The sequence below is a fragment of the Barbus barbus genome, assembly GCF_936440315.1.
Source record: "Barbus barbus genome assembly, chromosome: 3".
NCBI lineage: Eukaryota > Metazoa > Chordata > Actinopteri > Cypriniformes > Cyprinidae > Barbus > Barbus barbus.
The window spans coordinates 16198461-16219007 of record NC_136731.1 but is presented as its reverse complement, the minus strand read 5'-3'; the positions used below and the strand labels follow the sequence as shown (position 1 = coordinate 16219007).

The following is a 20547-nucleotide window of genomic DNA, read 5'->3' as shown; positions in this document are numbered from 1 at the left end:
ACATACTTAGTCAAGCCAGGCTCCATCGCTGTGACACGGTGGGATTTTGTACGTTCCCAAAGCAATGCAGAGTGAGCGAATTGAAGGGGAACGCTCTCGGTTACTCACGTAACCTCGGTTCCCCGAAATGAGGCAACGAGACATTGCTCTTATTGCCGTGTCACAGAGCTCAGGATCTTAGAATGCAAGTTGCTTTAGTCAAAGATTCTGAATGAATGACGTACAAGCACTGCCTTATATAGAGTGGGATTCCCACTCATATTTCGCGCGCTTGAACGCCACTGGCCAGTTTCACTGGCGTGATTCAATAAGGCTTCAGTAGTATTCGAGGAAAAGGTATTTCCCCCCCAAAGCAATGTCTTGTTCCCTGATTTCGGGGATCCGAGGTTACGTGAGTAACCGAGAGCGTTACCTATGCTAACAACAATAATAATATTATGCTAATTTGCATTTAAATTATGTTCTTGTGTTATGTTAGTTTAAACCGAAGTCTCTTTAACCACTGATTGGATTGCAGCAGAGCTGCTGAAGAGCTTCATGGAGAGAAAAAAATGAGGCCTCGGGACTCTTTTGCCTCCTTCAGAACACACTTTATACAAGTATTTCAGGGTTTCTTTGTTTCGCTGGTTTTCCTGCAGTCATTTGGCGGTGTTACTCTCGGTCACTGACCCACTTCACCTCAGTTTGTTGATATTATATGCAAGTTCAGTGACATATAGAATTCTTTAACTTTGTAAACAAAGTCATCTAATTATTTAGGTCAGATCAATCCATCCTATTTACATTAATTCCTTGATCAATTTGTGTGCATATGTTTTCATTTTTGAGTGCATAATATAATTTGTGCATATTGGATGCATTTAATTTCTTTTATATAAGAAGTTTTTTTATGTATCAGATTATTTCAGTATTACTTAACGTAAATCCCCGTTTAGGTTTATTATCCTTATTCTATGAGAAATGCATGATGTAATCACGGAGCCACACGTGTGATGTCACATCACCCCACTCGCTCTCTGACTCGCTATTGGTCGTTTTCTCTGGTTCTACAGGCGGAGTAATCTCTGCGCCTCAGACTAACATGATCGCCCAACGCCCTCCTCTGCTCAGCTCTGATTGGCTGACGGAGACAAGCCCACTGAAGTCTCGACCATGCCGTTGCTGACTGAGATTTTGTAAACAAAAACGGGGTGTTTATTCGGCGCTTTGCGTTAACAAATATGGTGAATACTCATACTCTTTTAACACACATTGACTCTCAGCGTGTTAATTAAACAGGTCAGTATAATTATGAACGTGTTTAAATAGCTGACAAATGCTTTTAAACATTTAGATACTTGAAATAGGTAATAAGATATGAAAAAACTACAACAACAAAAACATACTCTATTTTGAGGAAAACAAATTACAGTAAAAGTCAACCTCAAAAAAAGTGACTTAAATTGCAGTTTCGTATCTTTCCAGCCTTATATTACAAGACACTTGACTAGCAGTGCCGAGAGCACGCGCGTCACGTGAAAGCGTCCGTTAAAAGCGCAAGTTCTGATTGGTCGAGCGGCGTGTCAATCGCTCACAGCGCGCCTGGGGTTTGCCTGGCTCTCGCTGTTAGCATGCTAATGTGCAAAGCAAACTCTTAAGTCAACTTTGCCTTGTGCGACAGTATGGAAACGAACGCGAGCAGGTAGTTGACTGAAACAGCAACAAAGTTGAATTTATCGAAAATTAAGCGGACGGGTCCTACGAAACGCAGCCAACAAATGTCCGGGCGTATTTGCTCTCCAGACAAGTGCAAGAAGTTCCTAGTTTAACTTACATGGAATAACGCTGGCTATACTTGAATACTTCTGAAGTCGGCTTGAAAGAGCGTTTGAGGACCATGAATCTGTCTTTTGACGACCCCTCACTGGACACCTTTGACTCCAGCTTGTCTTTACACGATCCGAGTGATATCGACACGGCTCTGCTCAGTGACATTGATGGTAAGAGATCGTTTGTTTACACTTGCAGTGCTGGACAAAGTGAATTGTGTGTTTGTAGTTTAGGGATGGATAACGGTACATATCTACATAGGTGGTGCTGTCAGACGTATACACGTGTTTATAAAACCTAAGCTTGTTTATTATTTTTTTAATCTGTAAAACAAGAGCTATCATATTTAACCACTGTGTCATAAGATGCTTGTTTTACTCAGAATCAGCGTTATCTCTTTTATACCAATACTAACACTGGGAGGCAGTAGGTGTGAGCAGGTCTGATCAGGTGGAAACAAACAGCAGATGCATGGGTGCTTTATTTGCACATGGTTATTGTTGCTTTGTATGCTAGATCTCATTAAAACGAAAATAAAATACAAGGTGTCATTAGATTACGGACAGAGTACATTGTCTGGCAGTTGCTTTGAGAGCGGCCCCGCCCCCCTCCAATTTAGACCGAGGTTACTCTCGGCCATTCTGACCTACCAACACAGTTCCCTTATCATTCACATTTAAGACCTAAAACATCACATTGACAGGTACAACTTCATCCGTTCTGTAAGTCATACCAAAATGTGTTTTAGAAAACATTTCGACACTGAATTATCTTCAAAGTGCGAATATGTCTCACTGTGTGTATTTGTTTCCTTTTTTTTTTTTTTTTTTTTTGCAATTTTTATAATTTTTTGTATTGAAGCTTTTTTTTATTGGTTCAGCCGTAAATGTACAGTGAATATAAGTGAGGTGACTGACAGTAACCCTGCGCTGAAGCGGATTGTGTCCGATAGTAACCTCATAGCGAGGCGCTTTCCAGGCCTCTGATTGGCTGAGCGCGATCACCTCATACAAACACACTGAAGGAGTCTTGTGTTATATTGGGTCACATCACATGCATCTATGCTAAACACATTTTAAACTGTTAAAATAGTGTTTTTTTTTTTGTTGTTTTTTTACCCTGTTGGGAATTAACTTTCCTTATTATTTGTATTCATAATAATAATAATAAAATAAATAAATACATTTAAATAATAATGTTACAACTGTACATAAATATAATCAGTAAATAACAGCAATAATTAATAGTAATAATAATAATTATTATTGTGATTATGATTATTATATTATTATAAATATGCATATAACCTAGTAAACTGGCTTAAAAACAATAATAATAATAATAATGTTATAACTACATAATCAGTAAATATACTGATTATACTGAAAAGTATCAGTAAATATCAGCAACAACTATTAATAATAATAATGATACCTAGTAGTAATAATAATAATAATAATAATAATAATAAATAAAAACAATAAATATGCATATAACCTAGTAACATGACTTAGTAGTAGTAGTAATAATAATAATAATAAGTCAACAGGTTGCTCTTCTGCAGAGTTACTTGGGAAATGTAAAAAAAGTTTTCTTTTGAACTGTTTTTTTTCTGATTTAAGCAAATAATGTTTATGTAATATAAGTAATGTTTATCACATTTATATTACATTATATGTAATATGTGTGTAATATGTTTTTTTAAATCTCTGATCCTAGTAATATTATTGTATTATTTAATAAAACTATTGCTGTGATTATAATGATGCTTTGTTCCAGTAATAATAATAATAATAATAAAAACTATAATTAACTAACTCTGTTACTTTCTAATGGATGACTTGTGCCGTTAGGGTGTGTCTAGAGTAAATTGTCTATTAAAGTCAAGATAATTAAAATGTCATTATGCTGGCACAACTAGATGAATGTGATTATATGATCTTAATAAATGGTCACCCAGTGTTATCATTAATTATCAAACTTGAAGTTTTTGTAGCCTGCAGGTTTTTGAGTTTCATAATCAGTAGTTTAAACATTTGAAGTGTCATGGTTTCCTCTAATGAATGTATTTTATTCGTCGGGCTGAAGGGGGTTGTGAGACGAATGATCTTGACCAGGCTGTGTCTCTGTCCTTGTGCAAGAGTATTTGCAGTGAATGATGAAACTCTGTAATCGGGCACTCTGCAGTCAGATCAGCGTCTCCAGCCTACAGCTGAATTAAAGCCAGGCCGCATGAGCTGAATTTGCCATGGTTTAGTGCAGATGTGGGATCAGACCAGATGAGTGTGAAAATTAACTTGTGCTCTGTGGATCTTGCAGGCCTTGACACCTCAAACTCAAAAGTAATCAGCAAAGTATACAGATACTGCAAACACAAATAAAGTAAATCTTTGTTAAAAAACTTTTACATTCCTTTTTTTTTCTTCTTTTTTCAGCTTTAAGTTCAGCAAGATGTAGATAGAATAGAGAGAAATTATTGGAGGATATTCAAGGAAGCATGATCATGGTTGTGGCCAAGTATATTTCACATTAAAGAAATAGCCAGTAAGCTTTAGTTTACCTCATAGCCTGGCAAACCCACACGTAACAGCTTGTACCATGAGAGAAAGCAGTGAAGATGCTTTTAAAATGACTGAATTCAAAATTCTTCCTTCACAAAAAAATTCTTGGTTCAGAAAGAAATTAAGTGCATTATGTGTTTATTGTGTGCCAATATGACCTGCTACATGCTATTGCTAGCTAGGCAGGGGGGTAGTATAAAGGTTTTTTTGGAAGAAGAAAAAAATGTGGGCAAAGGTGAGTCATCAGTATTTTTAGTCTGTTTTCCCAGAAGTGAGATTATTTAATTTTATACTTTTATTCAGAAAGGACAGATTAAATTAATTAAAAAAAAAAGTGACATTAAAGACATTTATAACATTACAAAAGAATTCTATTCATCAAATAAATCTATTTTTATCAGGTGGCACAAAAGCCGGTTTCTAAAGTATCCTATGTTATGTTGTAATTTCAGTCATTTAATAAGTAATTGCATTGAAAGGATTGGATTAATTTGGGTGATAACGTTATCAAATCATAATACACCTCCCTTTTATTACAGTGTTGTCAAACGCAGATCATATCCTTTTTGACACTACATCTGATTAAATTCATGCGTTCCCTGGGAATCAAACCTATGATCGTGGTGTTGCTTTTGAATCCACTGCTCACTGTATCCGTCTCTGTTTCCATGCTTTAACAGATATGCTCCAGCTTATCAGCAACCAGGACATGGAGTTTGGAGGGCTGTTCGATCACGCTCCATTTCCTGCCCCCGCAGCCCCCACGCAGGACCTCTCAGTCCTGCCCCACTCCAACCCTTCCTCTCCTCCACCCGCCTCTTCTACACCCAGCAATACCTCCTCCATCCTCAGTAGCAGCCCCCACCTGGACGCCCTGCTGGGCCCCCCCATCACCCGCAGCTCCTCCATCCCGGACAAGGTGTTCCACCCTCCCACTTTCCAGCAGTCTCCTCTGGCACAGGTGACCTCCACCCCTGCAAACCCCACCACACTACAGACCACGCAGCCCAAAGCTCAGCCTGCTCTATCTCCCAGCCTCCACCCTTCCACCCCGCCGGCCCCGAGTCAAGCTGCCCCAGCCGGGAAGAGCCCTGTGTTCGGTGCTACCCAGAAGGCCCTCTTCAGCTCACCGACACCCCAACCACAGCAGCAGCAGCCCGTGGTCACTTACCCCAACCAGAACGGTTATACTGGTAAGATTTATTATATAAAAATAATACGATCATTGTTGTGTAAACATTGTAAGTCTAAATCATGGCAACATGTTTTTCTTTATTACTGTAACTCATCAAATTAAGTTAATTTCAACTTCACTAAGTTATACAAGACTAGACAACTAAAGTTGTCAGCTAGACAACATTTTTAAAAAGGAATTGGAAATTTGATTTAAGGCAGTAACTGATTTTAAGTTTTTAAGATAGAATTAGATAACATTTTTGTACAGTATGTTTTTGACATTGTTTTAAAAATATGTTGCACAATTGGCCAAACACAGCACTTTGAAGAGACAAATCTCTCATTTGTGTGCAACATCTAGTGAAAATAAAACTGCAAGAAGGAACTTTCAGAAACATGCCATGTTGGACTTATCTTACCGTAAATGTCAATTTCATCTATTTACACTTCTTCTCAAAGGGTGTAAATCACAGCTAACTGAGAAGCTAATTGTTCACACTTTTTATTAGTTGTCTTTAACAAGTAACTACTATATAACTAAAGCATTTAGTACAGTGAGGTTGAAGTGACTCCCTTTAATTTTTTACGTTTCTACCAGTAGGAAGGCTGAATAAAGTGGGTATTAAATTCCCAACTAACCTTTTTTTTCTTTTTTTTTTTTTTCTAAATACTTCACATTTTATTAAATTATCTCTTTAATTTTGATTCATTGGCCTCTTAAACAGTAAAGTGTTAATGTGACTTCCACAGTGACTGTCAGACAGTAGAAACACTTCAAATTGAACATTGGCACTCATGAAAAAACTTTATAGTAACTAGATCAAATGTTGTCATCAATCTCATTCCTTTCTGCAGACTCAGCTGTTTTTTTTTTATTAAAGATTTGTCGTCTTTTGTGTAATGATTATGCATGTTGTTCATGGGTAATGCACAGTATGAATATTGTTCATGACTACCACTATTATTAAGACTATAAAATGCATCACCTTTGATCAGTCATATGTCTGAAAAGTCAATTTGAGTTCAAGGTGCAGACGGTGAAGTCACTGTTGTCAGTCCTGGAAGCCGTACATTGTGTTCATCGTTTCGTTTTCGAGCCTTAGGGAATGTCACCACCAGGCCAAAGAGAGAATACAACATCACACTAGTGTAGATCAAAGTTCAGTCTGGGTGAATTGAGTTATGAATTTCTGTAGTTATAAATGACCCTTCACCCCCTCACTGTCATTACTGTGGACAAGCTTTACTGAACGTCCTATCAGAATGAACTGGAGATTTCTGTGTTAAGATAATAGTGATTTTTGTTTTGTGTGTGCTCAAGTTCAAAAAGATTCATACTTGACTAACTTAATCCTCTTCATCCCATGTGGGCTAGAAATAGGTCTAACATTGCAAAGCATATTTATTGAAATCACTAATTTTATTGTAAATTCCTGTGTCCAATAGGCCACTATACATCTGTTATTAAAGTAATAATTCAGTTCACAAAAAAAAATGCTGAAAATGTACTCATCCTCAGGCCATCCGTGATGTAGATGAGTTTGTTTCTTTATGGGAACAGATTTGGCAAAATTTTGCTTTACATCACCAATGGATCCTCTGCAGTGAATGGGTGCCGTCAGAATGAGAGTCCAAACAGCTGATTAAAAATATCACTAATGATTGGTAGTTTTCACATATCAATATATTTCAAACAATGATAATATTTCCTCTATTGACAAGGGTGATTAAGGTTTCTGCCTGAATGCTATGTTTTTTATTAACTTATCTTTCTTTCCTCTCATGATCTAATTGTTTCTTGCAGCTGTCACTCAGCAGAGCTCCCCTCAGTCAATCCCGAGTCTCTCCACCTCTCCACAGAATGTTCAGCCGATGGCCATCCAAGCCCAGCTGCAGAGCCTGTCGGCTTCGTCAATCCTGACCACCTCGTCCAGCCCTGCTACACAGACCATCTCCCCTCAGGTTCAACAGGTTCCTGTAAGTGCTTTTATTGGCCTACTAATGCCCACATGCACAATAACTTACATTTTACAGCCATTATTGTGTGCACTAAGCGTTCTTCATGTGTTATGCAGGTTTTGTTGCAGCCGCAGTTCATTAAGGCAGATTCTCTCTTACTCACAACTCTAAAGCCTGATGTAACTATGGTAACAACAGTCGCATCACCTTGCATCACATCGCTGGCTACATCCACGGCACCAATCCAGAACACCTCACTGCAGGTACACAAACACAGTCCCAAGACCAAGAGTTAAAACTCACAGATTTGCTTCAATTTTCTGTTTTGTTCTTGGTGTGAACTAGCCTTCAGTGATATTAGTTTGTTTATGTTTTATTTATTTATATAGCACTATAAAAATGCAACTAAGTTGCCCAAAATGCTTTACAGAATAAGCAATCATACCTCAATATAATGAAAATACAACCATTAAAACTAATTCATTCATTCATTCAAAAAAAAAAAAAAAGCATCATCCATTTTAAAATGCCAAGGACAGTAGGTGATTTTTTTTTTTTTAACTTGGATCTAAAAATAGTTAGAGTTGATGCCATTCTAATCTCTAGTGGCAATTTATTCCACAAATTTGGACCGATCACCGCAAACGCCCTATCACCTTTATACCTGGATCTAGTTCTGGGCACTGTGCCAGATCACTAGATCTAAGTGATCTAGAAGGAACATGTCTTACAAGGAGATCTGCCAAATAAGCTGGAGCGCGATTATTAATAGATTTAAATACCATTACCAGAATTTTGAACTCAACTCTATATTTAACAGGTAACCAGTTTAAGGAGATCAGAATGGGAGTGATATGTTCATATTTTCGTGTCCGAGTCAGGAGTCTAGCAGCAGCATTCTGGACTAGTTGTAACCGATCCAGAATTGACTTATTAATACCGCAATAGAGCGAATTACAATAATCTAGACGCGAGAGTAACAGCGCGTGGATGATTTTCTGGGTATCTGAAAAATGTAAAAATGGTTTTACTTTTGCAATTTGACGTAGATGGAAAAAACAAGACCGAACCACAGAATTGACTTGTTTATCCATTTTAAGCTCGTTATCAATTCGGAAGCCCAGGTTTTTGACACATGCTCTCATATTCGGTTCAAACTTTTTTAATTTTGTTCTAAGCATTGTCGTAGCAGATGTTGACCCAAATAGAATGATTTCTGTTTTGGATTCATTAAGATGCAAGAAATTTGAGGACATCCACTTTAAGTCAAGTCTTGAAGACAAGCTGTCAGAATTTCTAGGGCATTTATACTTCCTTTTTTAATCGGCATATATAGTTGCGTATCGTCAGCATAGCAGTGAAACGATATCCCATGTTTCTCAAGAATATCGCATAATGGGAGCATATATAAAGAAAATAGAGTTGGAGCTAAAATGGATCCTTGCGGAACTCCGCAGGTGAGGGGCACCGTGGACGAGGTAAAATTAGCAATATTAACTGAAAAAGATCGGTTAGTCAGATAAGCTGTAAACCATTTTAAAACATTTCCCTGCAAACCAATACAGTGTTCTAAACGGGAAATAAGAGTAGAATGGTTAATGGTGTCAAACGCTGCTGATAAATCAAGAAGCAGCAGAACCACGGAGTCACCAGCATCAACCGATAAATAGATGTCATTTAATACTTTCAGAAGCGCTGTTTCAGTACTATGTTGGACCCTAAAACCCGATTGATATGCATTAAGAATGGAATTAGCACTCAAAAAATAATTTAATTGTGTAGAGATCACTTTTTCTAAAATTAGTAGTGCTATAGATCCATGCTCAAGATATTTGATATTAAGTGTCAAATTTAAACCATGCAGAAGTTAAATTTTTCTCACTTCTTAATGTGTTTCTGAAGACCTCTGTTTTTATTTTGTGGATCTGTACATCTCTTGTCTCAGGCACTGATGAGTGGAGGCACCATCCTGACCACCGTTCCGCTGGTGGTGGACACAGAGAAACTGCCCATCAATCGCATTGCCATCAGCGGGAAACCAGGCGGCCAGCCGCACAAGGGCGAGAAACGCACTGCCCATAATGCCATTGAAAAACGCTACCGCTCCTCCATCAACGACAAGATCATTGAGCTCAAAGACCTGGTGGCTGGGACAGAAGCTAAGGTGAAGCCAAAACCAATTACATTGAAGAGAAACTTTCCTCATCTTAGTGACCCTTGAAGTTCATTTAAAAAAAACTTTAACCAGATGAGCTAACCAAAGTAGATTTTGTAGCTTTTATCGTACTTGAAAGATGCCTTTAACATCATTATAAGATGAATTTTCTGTATTATACAGCTCAATAAGTCAGCCGTGTTGAGGAAAGCCATTGACTACATTCGCTACCTTCAGCAGTCCAACCAAAAACTAAAGCAGGAGAACATGGCGCTCAAAATGTCCATTCAGAAGAACAGTAAGTTCTGTTTAAATGTATACTAAATGCAATATGATTTAATGTTGAACTTTAGAGTGCTTTTTTGACCCTTTTAAGCAGGACTTAAGCGCATTATGTAATTCGTAATTCTGTTGTCTTTGTGTACTGCTGAATGTACTGACAATCATTGTCAATCATTTTAAAATAAAACTTTAAATTCATTATCAAAAAACATTACAATTAAATGATAATCAAGTAACTCACATGTGCTTTAGTATGCAAATCAACATTTAAAAAAAGCATGACAAAAGTTTTTTTTAAAACATGATTTAAAATGAACTTTAAGTAAAACCTCTAATTTGAAATGATTACAAAGTGCACTTTTAAGTGATAAGAATTATAGTCATGCAAGTGTCTCTAAGTATGGCCTTTTATTCCAGTAATAGTATATTATATGCAGGTACAGTTTTTTAAGTATACTTTTAAGATTTGAAGTATCAAAATTGCACATTCAACACAATTAAGCGCATACTTTTTCACATGGGGAGCATGGTTTTCTTTGCATTGACCTGTCGCTTCTCCTCCTCAGAGTCTCTGAAGGACCTTGTGATCATGGAGGTGGATGTGAAACCAGAAATCCCCACCCCTCCAGCATCAGATGTCGGCTCGCCTCAATCCAGCGGCCCCTTCTCCCACCACGGCAGCGACTCAGAGCCGGACAGCCCGATGGGAGAAGACATCAAGGTAGCAGAAACTCAGATCTTCCAGAGCTCCTATCATGCCGTTTAATGAATTGGCTTCAGTCATGAAGTAATTGGATGTGTTAGTGTGCGGTGGATAATTTGATTGCTTGAGGTCAAGAACTTGGATGAATGACTGTGTAATGATCTAACGCCAATTTATGTTTCCTGTTCTCTCTATTAGCCTGTGGTTGAGAGGGCTGGAGGAATGCTGGACCGCTCTCGCATGGCTCTGTGCGCCTTCACCCTGCTCTTCCTATCCTTTAACCCATTGGCTTCTCTACTGTGTGGCGGCTGGAGCAGCTCTGGGACAACTGTCTCTGGACACACAGGGAGGAGTATGCTGGTAGTGCAGGATGCAGGTGCTAATACTCGCGTCTTTGCTTGTGAGAGACACAATATGTTCAAAGTAGCGTCCCATCCCTGTCTAAATGCTGATCTTATTTTGATACATGTAGCCGAGTCTTGGGGGTGGATGGATTGGATGTTGCCCACTCTTCTGGTGTGGTTGATGAACAGTGTTCTGGTCGCTGGAGTTTTGATCCGCCTGCTCGTGTATGGAGAACCTGTGACCAGACCTCACTCAGAATCATCTGTCCTCTTCTGGAGACACCGCAAACAAGCCGATCTGGATCTAGCCAGGGTATAAAACGCTTTCTTGCACTCATCTGTTATTGATACGGAGGTCAAAGTCCACCAGACTATCTTCTACACATCTGATATCTGTTTGTGTAATGTTTTTCTGCAGGGCGACTTTGCTCAGGCCTCTCAGAACCTCTGGACGTGTCTCAAAGCTCTCGGTCGTCCTCTGCCCACGTCTCAGCTGGACCTGACCTGTGCGGTGCTGTGGTCCGCCCTGCGTCTGTGTCTGCAGAGACTGTGGGTGGGCCGTTGGCTAGCTAGCCGCGCCGGAGCCCTCCGTTCCAACCGCCTCCTACAGGAAGATGCCCGTAAGAGCTGCCGTGATGCCGCCTTGGTCTACCACCGTCTACACCAACTCCACATGACCGGTAAGTCGCTGTAGCATATCAAGGAATCGGCTAACCTTGTGAAGAGCAACTGTTAGGCCACCTTTTTGCTATCTCTGACATTTGCATATGAATTTTGCCCCTTACTTCACCCTAGTAAAATGAATAATGAATATATACATATATCCACACAAACGTATGACGGAAAGAAAAGTGTGGTTTTCTAGAGCTAATCATTGCAAATAATCATTTAACAATTATAAAAGTTATTTTGGGCACAATGATTCTTTATTGGCCTTTTTAGAGATATAGGTTTTAAAGAATATGGAGACATGATATATGGAGAGAGAAAATAAAAGATAGTGTGGCCACGAATTAAGAAATTATTATCTAGTTGTTAATGTGTTCCCTTCTTTTAGTTAAGTTATGGTCACATTGTACTACGTTGTTTCCTTGTTTTAATGTACTTAAATTTATGGCCACGATTTAACTAAAACGAGAACAAATTATTAAATCTTGAGAATGAATTAGTACAATGTAGTCACTTAAAATGAAAAATTCTGCATATTCATATGATCGCAACTCTGTGCAGCTCCTGAATGACTTATGGTCTGTCATTTGTTATTTGTCAGAGACCGTTTTAGAGCATTAAGTTCTTATAGGAAATCGTGACACCCCTTAACCAGACACAACACATGATAAATCTTCTAGCCATTCATTGTATTTGCTCGTGATGTTGATCTGTGTGCAGGCAAGCTCGGAGGAAGCCACCTCTCTGCGATCCACATGGCACTGGGTGCTCTCAACCTGGCCGAGTGTGCAGGAGACTGTCTCCCTGTTGCCACACTGGCAGAAATCTATGTATCTGCAGCCCTACGGGTTAAAACCAGCCTTCCCCGCCTGCTTCACTTCACTACTGTAAGTACACACACATGCATGCGCATAGCCTTGATCCAAAACCTAGCCAGCTGCTCTATTGTCTACTGCATGCAAATATTGACTATGATCAAAGCACAAAAGCAAGTGTACATGGGCAGCAAATTGACTCGGAGTTAAGCCCAGAGTATATGACAATTTTTGCAAGTATGCTTGGGTATGTGCACAGTGCACGTGACATAAATTTCATCAGCATAGTGTGTGCTAGGGGTGAGCGATATACCGGAAGACATGATTAAACGGTAGAAATTTCTCAACCAGTTGATTTTGGACTGTCGTCTCGTGATGTTGCTATGCTACGCGGTCACGAAAGCTTATTTTTGCACATGTTTTTTAACATTGCAGTTTAAAAAGAAGTGATTTTAAGCCGATGAATCCGCAGCAAAACAGAGCTCATTTCGGTATATGCAGCTGAGCGCTGTTAGAGAGGTGTGCACGTGATGGTGCTAATAGAGCGCGGGAGTATTGAACGTGATTTTGGAGTTATTTTTGCTTCTTTATAGGCTTAAATGGTTAAATACACACCCTTTTATGTGTCAAAATGCCCATCTAAGTATCCTCGTAAACACAGTAATTTAGGTCTTAAGTGAAAGCAAACAGCTGAGAGAGTAAACACATGTGTAACAGTATATTGGATCTGGGCAGCTCTTAAAGTGACAGCAGTCTAATATTCCTGCTGTCTGTCGTTCATGTTAATCAAACAACAAAAGAGAGAAAATCTTTCACTGCTCTGACTAAATCACTTTTGTAACTTTAATAAGAAGAAATGTATACACAGTGAAGAGTATGCAGTGTTTTCATGCATTTGTCCACTTTTTTTAAAAATAAGTGTTTTTAATGAGTAATTTTTATTATTAAATAAATTTTACTTAAAATCAAAATTTCTCTCACCTGGTCTCAGGTTAATTTTTTTACTGAGCTTGTCATAGTTCTAGGATTAGATTTTGTGCCAAGGAAACATGCAGTGCTGCCTTAGACTTTGGCCAAAATGTGATATCTTAGAAGTGCACTTCTACTTTTCAGACTTGGCCACAGTAGTGCGCGTGATGCCTAAAATGATCACTTGGTTTTGGCACAGCATCAAACCCTGTATTTTCATCCAGTGCAGTTATTTGAATGGCACTTGCTTTCATTTTTGTTTGATAATGTATCCATATTTTGATGTGTTCTGCATATGGTAAGTGGAGATATGACTTAATTTTTCTGTCCTGCAGCGAGTGTTCTTGAGCAGCGCTCGGCAGGCCTGTCTGTCGCCCAGTGGCAGCGTCCCTCCTGCCATGCAGTGGTTGTGTCACCCGCTGGGTCATCGTTTCTTTGTGGACGAGGACTGGTCCATTCGCAGCACCCCTAAAGAGAGCATCTACAGCCAGGCGGGAAACTCAGGTCAGCGCCATACAGACAAAATCAGGCTGAAGGGAGCACTTTTTTTGTAGCATGTGTTTATTAATGTACTCCTGATAATGATTCCCCTTGTGTGTTTTTGCGTTTGTCTGTAGTTGACCCACTGGCTCAGGTGACCCAGGCGTTCCGCGAGCATCTGTTGGAAAAGGCCCTGTACTGTGTGGCGCAGCCACGAGGTGACAAGAACCTCACTGATGGAGATGGGTGGGTGATTATTCTCAATGCTAGTTTACACACAATCTCATGTAGGCTACTGTAGGGAACAGAGCTGCACTGGTTTCTAGAACTGGCAATAAACAGTTAGCCACCTTTTCAACACCTTTTATAATGTTTTGATATCTGATTTCACAGTGAACACTCAGACTCTCTGGAATACCTGCAGTTGCTCACCAGCGCCTCAGACGCAGCAGGAGCCACGACACAGTCCTTCGCCATCGGGTCAAACATGGCCACAGTTACAGGTCAGCCCTCAATGCACTTCTGCTCTGACCCAGAGTGTTGTTTTCAGGACTCCTGGGTCATCTTAGCAATATCAGAGAATAACATTTCAGACAAGACACAGCAGAGAGTGGCCACTGCTGGGCTCAAATAAGTTTGCGTTGTTGCTTTCTGTTCAGCTCAGCACATTTCACATCACACTGCGTTCATCACAGCGTGTTTTCATTCAAGCAGATGTTAGTTGGGTGAATGAAGGACAGTTTGTGAGTGTACGTGTGTGATCACCATTGTGTCCTTGACCTCCAGGATGTGACCCTCACTCGAAGTGGTGGTCGTCGGTTGTTGTGGTGATCATTAATTGGCTCCAGGGAGATGACGTGGCGGCAGAGAGATTGTACCCGGCAGTGGAGCACTTGCCACGCAGCCTTCAGACCGCTGAGTAAGTGACGTGACAGTCAAAAATAGTATTATTATTATTTTAATTCAAAATATTAAGTAAATAAGGATCTAATTGGTTGAAAGGTTCATCAAGTTCACACAGGTTTTCTGGTAGTAGTTCATAATTTTGTCTATGGACACATTTGACAACCACAAAGCAGTGCTATTTTAGTATTATACATTTATGGTTTAATATCAAAAATGTAGAGACATTTATAATGTTACATACGTTTCTAATTCAAATAAATGCTGTTCTTGTGAACTCTATTCATCAAAGAATCTTGGAAAAAAAATAAGTATCTGTTTCTGCACAACTGGTTTGAAGGTTGATTTTTAAGAAATATTATTTTAGTGTAATTTACATGTTGTTAAATTATTATTATTTTTTTATATTTTAAATTAGCTTTCATCTTTATATTTGTTTTTATTTTATTTAGCTATAATTAATTTTAACTTATTTTTTTTCTATTTATTTTACATTTTATTTTTGTTAGTTTTAAATAAGTTTGTTGAAGTACTGAAATTATTATTTTCTGTTAGTATGCCATTTTAACCTTTGCATTAAATTTTAGTTTATGTAATATTTGTATTTTATTACTGCTTTATTTCAAATAACGAAAACTAATTTTATAAGTGTAATTTTAGTTACCAATAACAACAGATGTCTAAAGATGTGTGTGTGTATATGTGTGTGTATATATATATTATATTATATTATTGTGGTTTCTCCAGGAAAATCTGTTGAATTCATCCACTAATGCCACTCTCAGACGATATTTACTTTGTAAAAATATTATTAGCACAAGTAAACAAAGATCAAACTGGTTGTAAAGAGACTGCAGAGTTATAATTTGCTCTCATCAGAGTGGCTTTTCCTGGCGAATCACTCTTTGTTGATACAGCCGCATTTATCTTTCCACTCGCCATCCGGGAATAACGCTTCGTTTGATGTGCATTTTGTGTCGGTTTATTGTTTTAGCTCAGTCTGTGCTAAGCGCATCCTGTTTGTGTTGCAGGAGTCCGCTGCCCAAAACCTGTCTTAACACTTTCAAAGCAGTGCGCTCCCTACTGTCCAAACCAGAGAACTACCAGCTCAGCCTCTGCTACTGCGAGAAAGCCAGTGGCCTGTTTAGAGACAGCCTCAACCTCGGCCCACACTGCAGCACCAACACGCTAGACAAGGTAGATGTGCACACATACACATTCATTGTACCATGTGGAGCTGTTAGTTTGCGGTGGGTGTTTTTTCTTGGACAGGGCTGTAGTGCATTGTAGTTGCATTGCATGTGCCTCAACTGTGCAATGTTCCTGCAGTGCAATACAGAGCTGGACCATAGTGACTCCTGAACACACTGTTTTTATTTTTTTAGCTACTTTTAATTAACCGATCCCAGGGTGATGTACGAAGTCAGTTCTCCTCAAATTAACACAGATCTCTTGATACATCATTTGTGTAACAACACATGAAACTGTTCTTTATTTAGGCATGTTTTTTTTTGCTGTGTCGCACACACAAAGGTAGTATTTGTGCTCTCAAAGTAAAGTATTTCAAGGCTTTTGTTTTGGACTGGAAGAGACTGTCTGATTTGTTTCTGTCTGTCTGTGCTGTAGCTGGTGCAGTTGCTGCTGTGTGATCTGTTGTTGGTGACGCGCACTAACATTTGGCAGGAGCAGCAGGTGGCGTCTCAGAAGAGCTCCTCGACGGCTGCCTCGCCTGCAGAGCTGCAGGGCTTCCAGCAGGACCTCAGCTCGCTCCGCAAACTCACCCAGAGCTTCAGACCGGCCATGCGCAGGGTGAGAGTCCACACGACCACATGACCTGCTCATGTTTCATGGCATGCTCATATTTATGTCTCAATTTCTTAGTTCAGTGAACCTATCTATTTGAGCAAACTATTGCATACAACTTGTCCTGGGTCAGGCAGTGTGATCAAAATCTTATGTAAGCATCAACAGTGTATACCACCCACTCTCTGTCTCAGACACACAGACATTTTTTTTTATTAATCAATATATATTATTTTTTAAATTCTTTCTGTATATATCAAAGAAAACTAATATAAATATAAAAAGCTGATAAATATATATATTTTTAAATGTATTTTTTTTACTTCATTTGTGAGACAAAGTGTGTAAATAACACTGCATACAAATTCTGCAAAGGTTGACATTTGTTTTTTTGACGGGTGTTCCTATTTAAAGCAGATTACAAAAAAGGTTGCACACTAATTTTGTTTTATAAGGAAGTATGAATATTTTTGACATCAAAAGCACATTATTTTCTTGGTTTAAGTGACCGTCTGCAGGCAGGATTATTTAGTGTGTTTGCCTGTATAACTCAATCGTTCTGTTTTTGTGTGTCTGCAGTTGTTCCTGCATGAAGCCACAGCTCGGCTGATGGCGGGAGCCAGTCCAACACGCACACACCAGCTTTTGGACCGCAGTCTGCGTCGCCGCGCCACGACTGGAAGCAGAACAGGTGAACATGCTGTGTGTGTGTGTGTGCATTTCCAAGCATTTTTGATATAAGCAACAAGCAACATATTATATATAATTTCTGAAGGATCATGTGACACTGAAGACTGGAGTAATGATGCTGAAAATTCAGCTTTGCATCACAGGAATAAATTACATTTGAAAATATATTCAAACAGAAAACAGGTATTTTATATTGGAATATTTCATAATGATGTTTTTACTGTATTTTGTTTAAAAAAAACAGCCTTGTTGAGACTTCTGTTAAAAACATAACAAATACTGACCTTTTAACTTTTTAATTATATTATGTTATATTATATTTATATTAATACTACCATTCATTGGGGTTAGTAATTTTTTTTTTTAAAAACCTTTTATTAAAATTATTTTTTTTAAGAAATACTTGAAGAGTTCTGATGCAAAATTAGCAATTTTATCAGGCTCTTATGTTTAGTTATTTCACTTTAATGGCAATAAAAATAACCTATTCATTGCGGCACTAGAGGCTTTTGCATCTGAACTCTTCATTTTTACCATATTGCTGAATAAAAGCATAATTATGTATATAATGTATAATGTCATCATATATTATATTTTTAATAAGGAAGAAATATGGTGTTAAAACAAAAAGTGCAACTCATAACATTACTAGTTGACATTTTGGTTTTGAGTAACAACATTGTCATTATTCCAAATCATTTTCAGTCATGTAATTGTGTTGCACTTCCCAATAAAGTTCCCAGCCACTAGGCAAGTCATTTTCCTGTTAGTATGCACTCCACTTACATTTACTGTGTGTGTTTGCGCAGAGGAGTGTGAGATGCATCCAGGCCAGCGGGAGCAGGCAGAGGCTGTGATGCTGGCGTGTCGCTACCTGCCCCCTTCTTTCCTGTCCGCTCCGGGCCAGAGGGTGGGCATGCTGGTGGACGCCGCCCGGACGCTGGAGAAACTAGGCGACAAACGCACCCTCCACGACTGCCAACAGATGATCATCAAACTAGGCAGCGGAACGACCGTCACGTCCACCTAGCCAACTACACACCAACACACACACTTAAGAGCACTTTTACAAACACACCCCGAGATCTCTCAATCGAGAATCAACACATTCTTTATTTCAGGCCTCAGTCAATATCATCCAACATCGCCAAGACTGTTTCAACTCTCCCCAACAATTTATAACTGCGTATTCAAAACCAGTGACGAGATGCAGAGGCAATAACGGAACCCTCATCCAAACAGTGTTTTCTTGACCTTTTTGATATGAAATTAAATATTTAACTTATTTATCTGCCCTAAAAGAAATTGAAGAGTTTTTTTGTTTTTTTTTCTTCTGTGAAATGGCTTTGTGAAACGAAGCTCTGTCAGTGCTGATTTAGCCACTAGATGGTGATTTGTTGGGGTGAACTGGACGCTGGTCTGAGGTTGAGTTGGACACACATTGTAGAGCTTTGCTTTACGATAAGCACCTTTTGAGAGAATTGAACATTGCCATGCCAACCGCGAGTTGAATAAAGTAGTTACTACTTGCAGCATGTTATTGGCTGGGATGAATTCTACATATTGATTTAAGAGAATTAAGACTTTATAAAAGTTCTTTTTCTTTGTGTGTATATATATATATTTTAAATAAGTTTATTTATGATTTGTTTGACGCTGTAGGTGAGCAGTATTTGAAGAGGGCCTGCTGCTGCAGTTGTTGAACCATATGAAGAAGTCAGCAGAACAAAAACGGTTTCTATGAACAGTCACAATGTGATATTGTTCACTGGATTTGTGTCCATTTGCACTATTTAGTGAGTGGGCTGCCTAGTCACCTACAGATAAAAACAAGCCCACTCGTTGCCATTGAATCCACTATTTAGTTTGTATTTTCAAACCAGTCTTCCATTGGAGTTAGTAAATCCAAATGATTTCATCAGCATCGAATGTTATTGAAGTATTGACTCTAAAGCAAAGACATCAGCGTTAACATCTTTATCCAAAGATATTTGATAGCGATATGAGGATCTGCCCGAAGCTCTTGTTAGGGAGAGAAGCATATTTAAATTTCATCTGTAGTCACCGTTATGTACGAACTCTGATTACTAGACACGTTTTCTATAGCAGTAACCGTGAGATTTGCAATTGACATTCATTACTTGTACGCTAACTTTTCTGTAGTGCTTGTGATCGAGTCTCAAAGACGAAATGTTTCAACTTGCAGGCGCACACACAGCATATCCTGTTGTCTTCTGTTTGATTTATTCTTAAGAATGTAAATAAAAGTATTTTGTAATGAAATCTTTCAATATGTTGTCAGCATCTTTATTTTTTATTTTCATTTATTTATTTTATTTTAACACACAGCTTGTGTGCTTTTCCTGCGCGGGTGTAGGAGTGAACTACGGCGCTAATATAGTCTCATGAACGCGCACACAGAGACCAATGGTTAAGTAAGGATATTCGTAAGATTATATTAAATTTCATTTTTTTCTTACCAAACCTTATCGTATACCCTCATAAGACTAGGATTATACGGCATTAGAACAACACAAGGGCAAGTAAATTATGACAATTTTCATTTTTGAGTGGACTAGCCATTTAAAATCTAAGACAAGCGTTATTTGAAATTGTTATTTTCACAAGTTTTTAATCAAATAAATGCAGCCTTGAACATGACACCAGGCTAAATGTCCTACAGCCCGTCAAACACCAAACGTTAGGAGAACATTATTTTTAGTTTTTTGGTAACCATACGTTCTTGCATGAACCTACAGTGTTGAATACAGTAACCTACGTGCCGTTGAATACAGTAACTTCATGCCGCATTGTTTTAATAAAAGTGGATCAATTCTGAAGACAATCATGACAAAACACAGCTGCTGTTGTGCGTGTTTCCCCAAGATCAAACCTTTCGGTCAGATGACATGAAAACGTGTGTCTGTGTGCTGGTGCAGACCATCTGAAACAGTCAAAAACATGCACCTTTCAATAAATTAACTACATGACATCTGTGATTTATTTATTAAAGTCATGTTTAGAGACGCGGACAAAGAAAATAGTGTTTCCACACCACCTTCAAGTTGTAATGTGCAACTTTAGATGTACATGTAACAGAGAAACAGTAGGATTGAGGGGCTTGTGTCTCACCAGAAACAGCTCTACAGTACATCACAATCTCTGTTTAAACAACCTCTTGTAGAAGAAGTATCCTTTTATTATCTTATAATGATTTCCTGCAAACACT

General features: G+C 38.6%; 1 protein-coding gene across 1 annotated transcript; it reads left to right on the top strand.

Moving 5' to 3' along the window:
• The first annotated feature begins 1104 nt into the window (after positions 1 to 1104).
• Positions 1105 to 19607, top strand: LOC306858005 (sterol regulatory element-binding protein 1-like). Its single transcript, XM_079398341.1, has 19 exons — positions 1105 to 1979; positions 5051 to 5563; positions 7351 to 7523; positions 7622 to 7768; positions 9451 to 9669; positions 9844 to 9958; positions 10509 to 10663; positions 10844 to 11021; positions 11118 to 11302; positions 11408 to 11669; positions 12379 to 12545; positions 13778 to 13946; positions 14060 to 14168; positions 14316 to 14425; positions 14709 to 14841; positions 15857 to 16022; positions 16452 to 16634; positions 17208 to 17319; positions 18128 to 19607. The coding sequence occupies exons 1-19, from the start codon at positions 1877 to 1879 to the stop codon at positions 18346 to 18348; spliced, it is 3420 nt and encodes a 1139-aa protein (XP_079254467.1). The 5' UTR covers positions 1105 to 1876; the 3' UTR covers positions 18349 to 19607.
• The last annotated feature ends 940 nt before the right edge of the window (positions 19608 to 20547 follow it).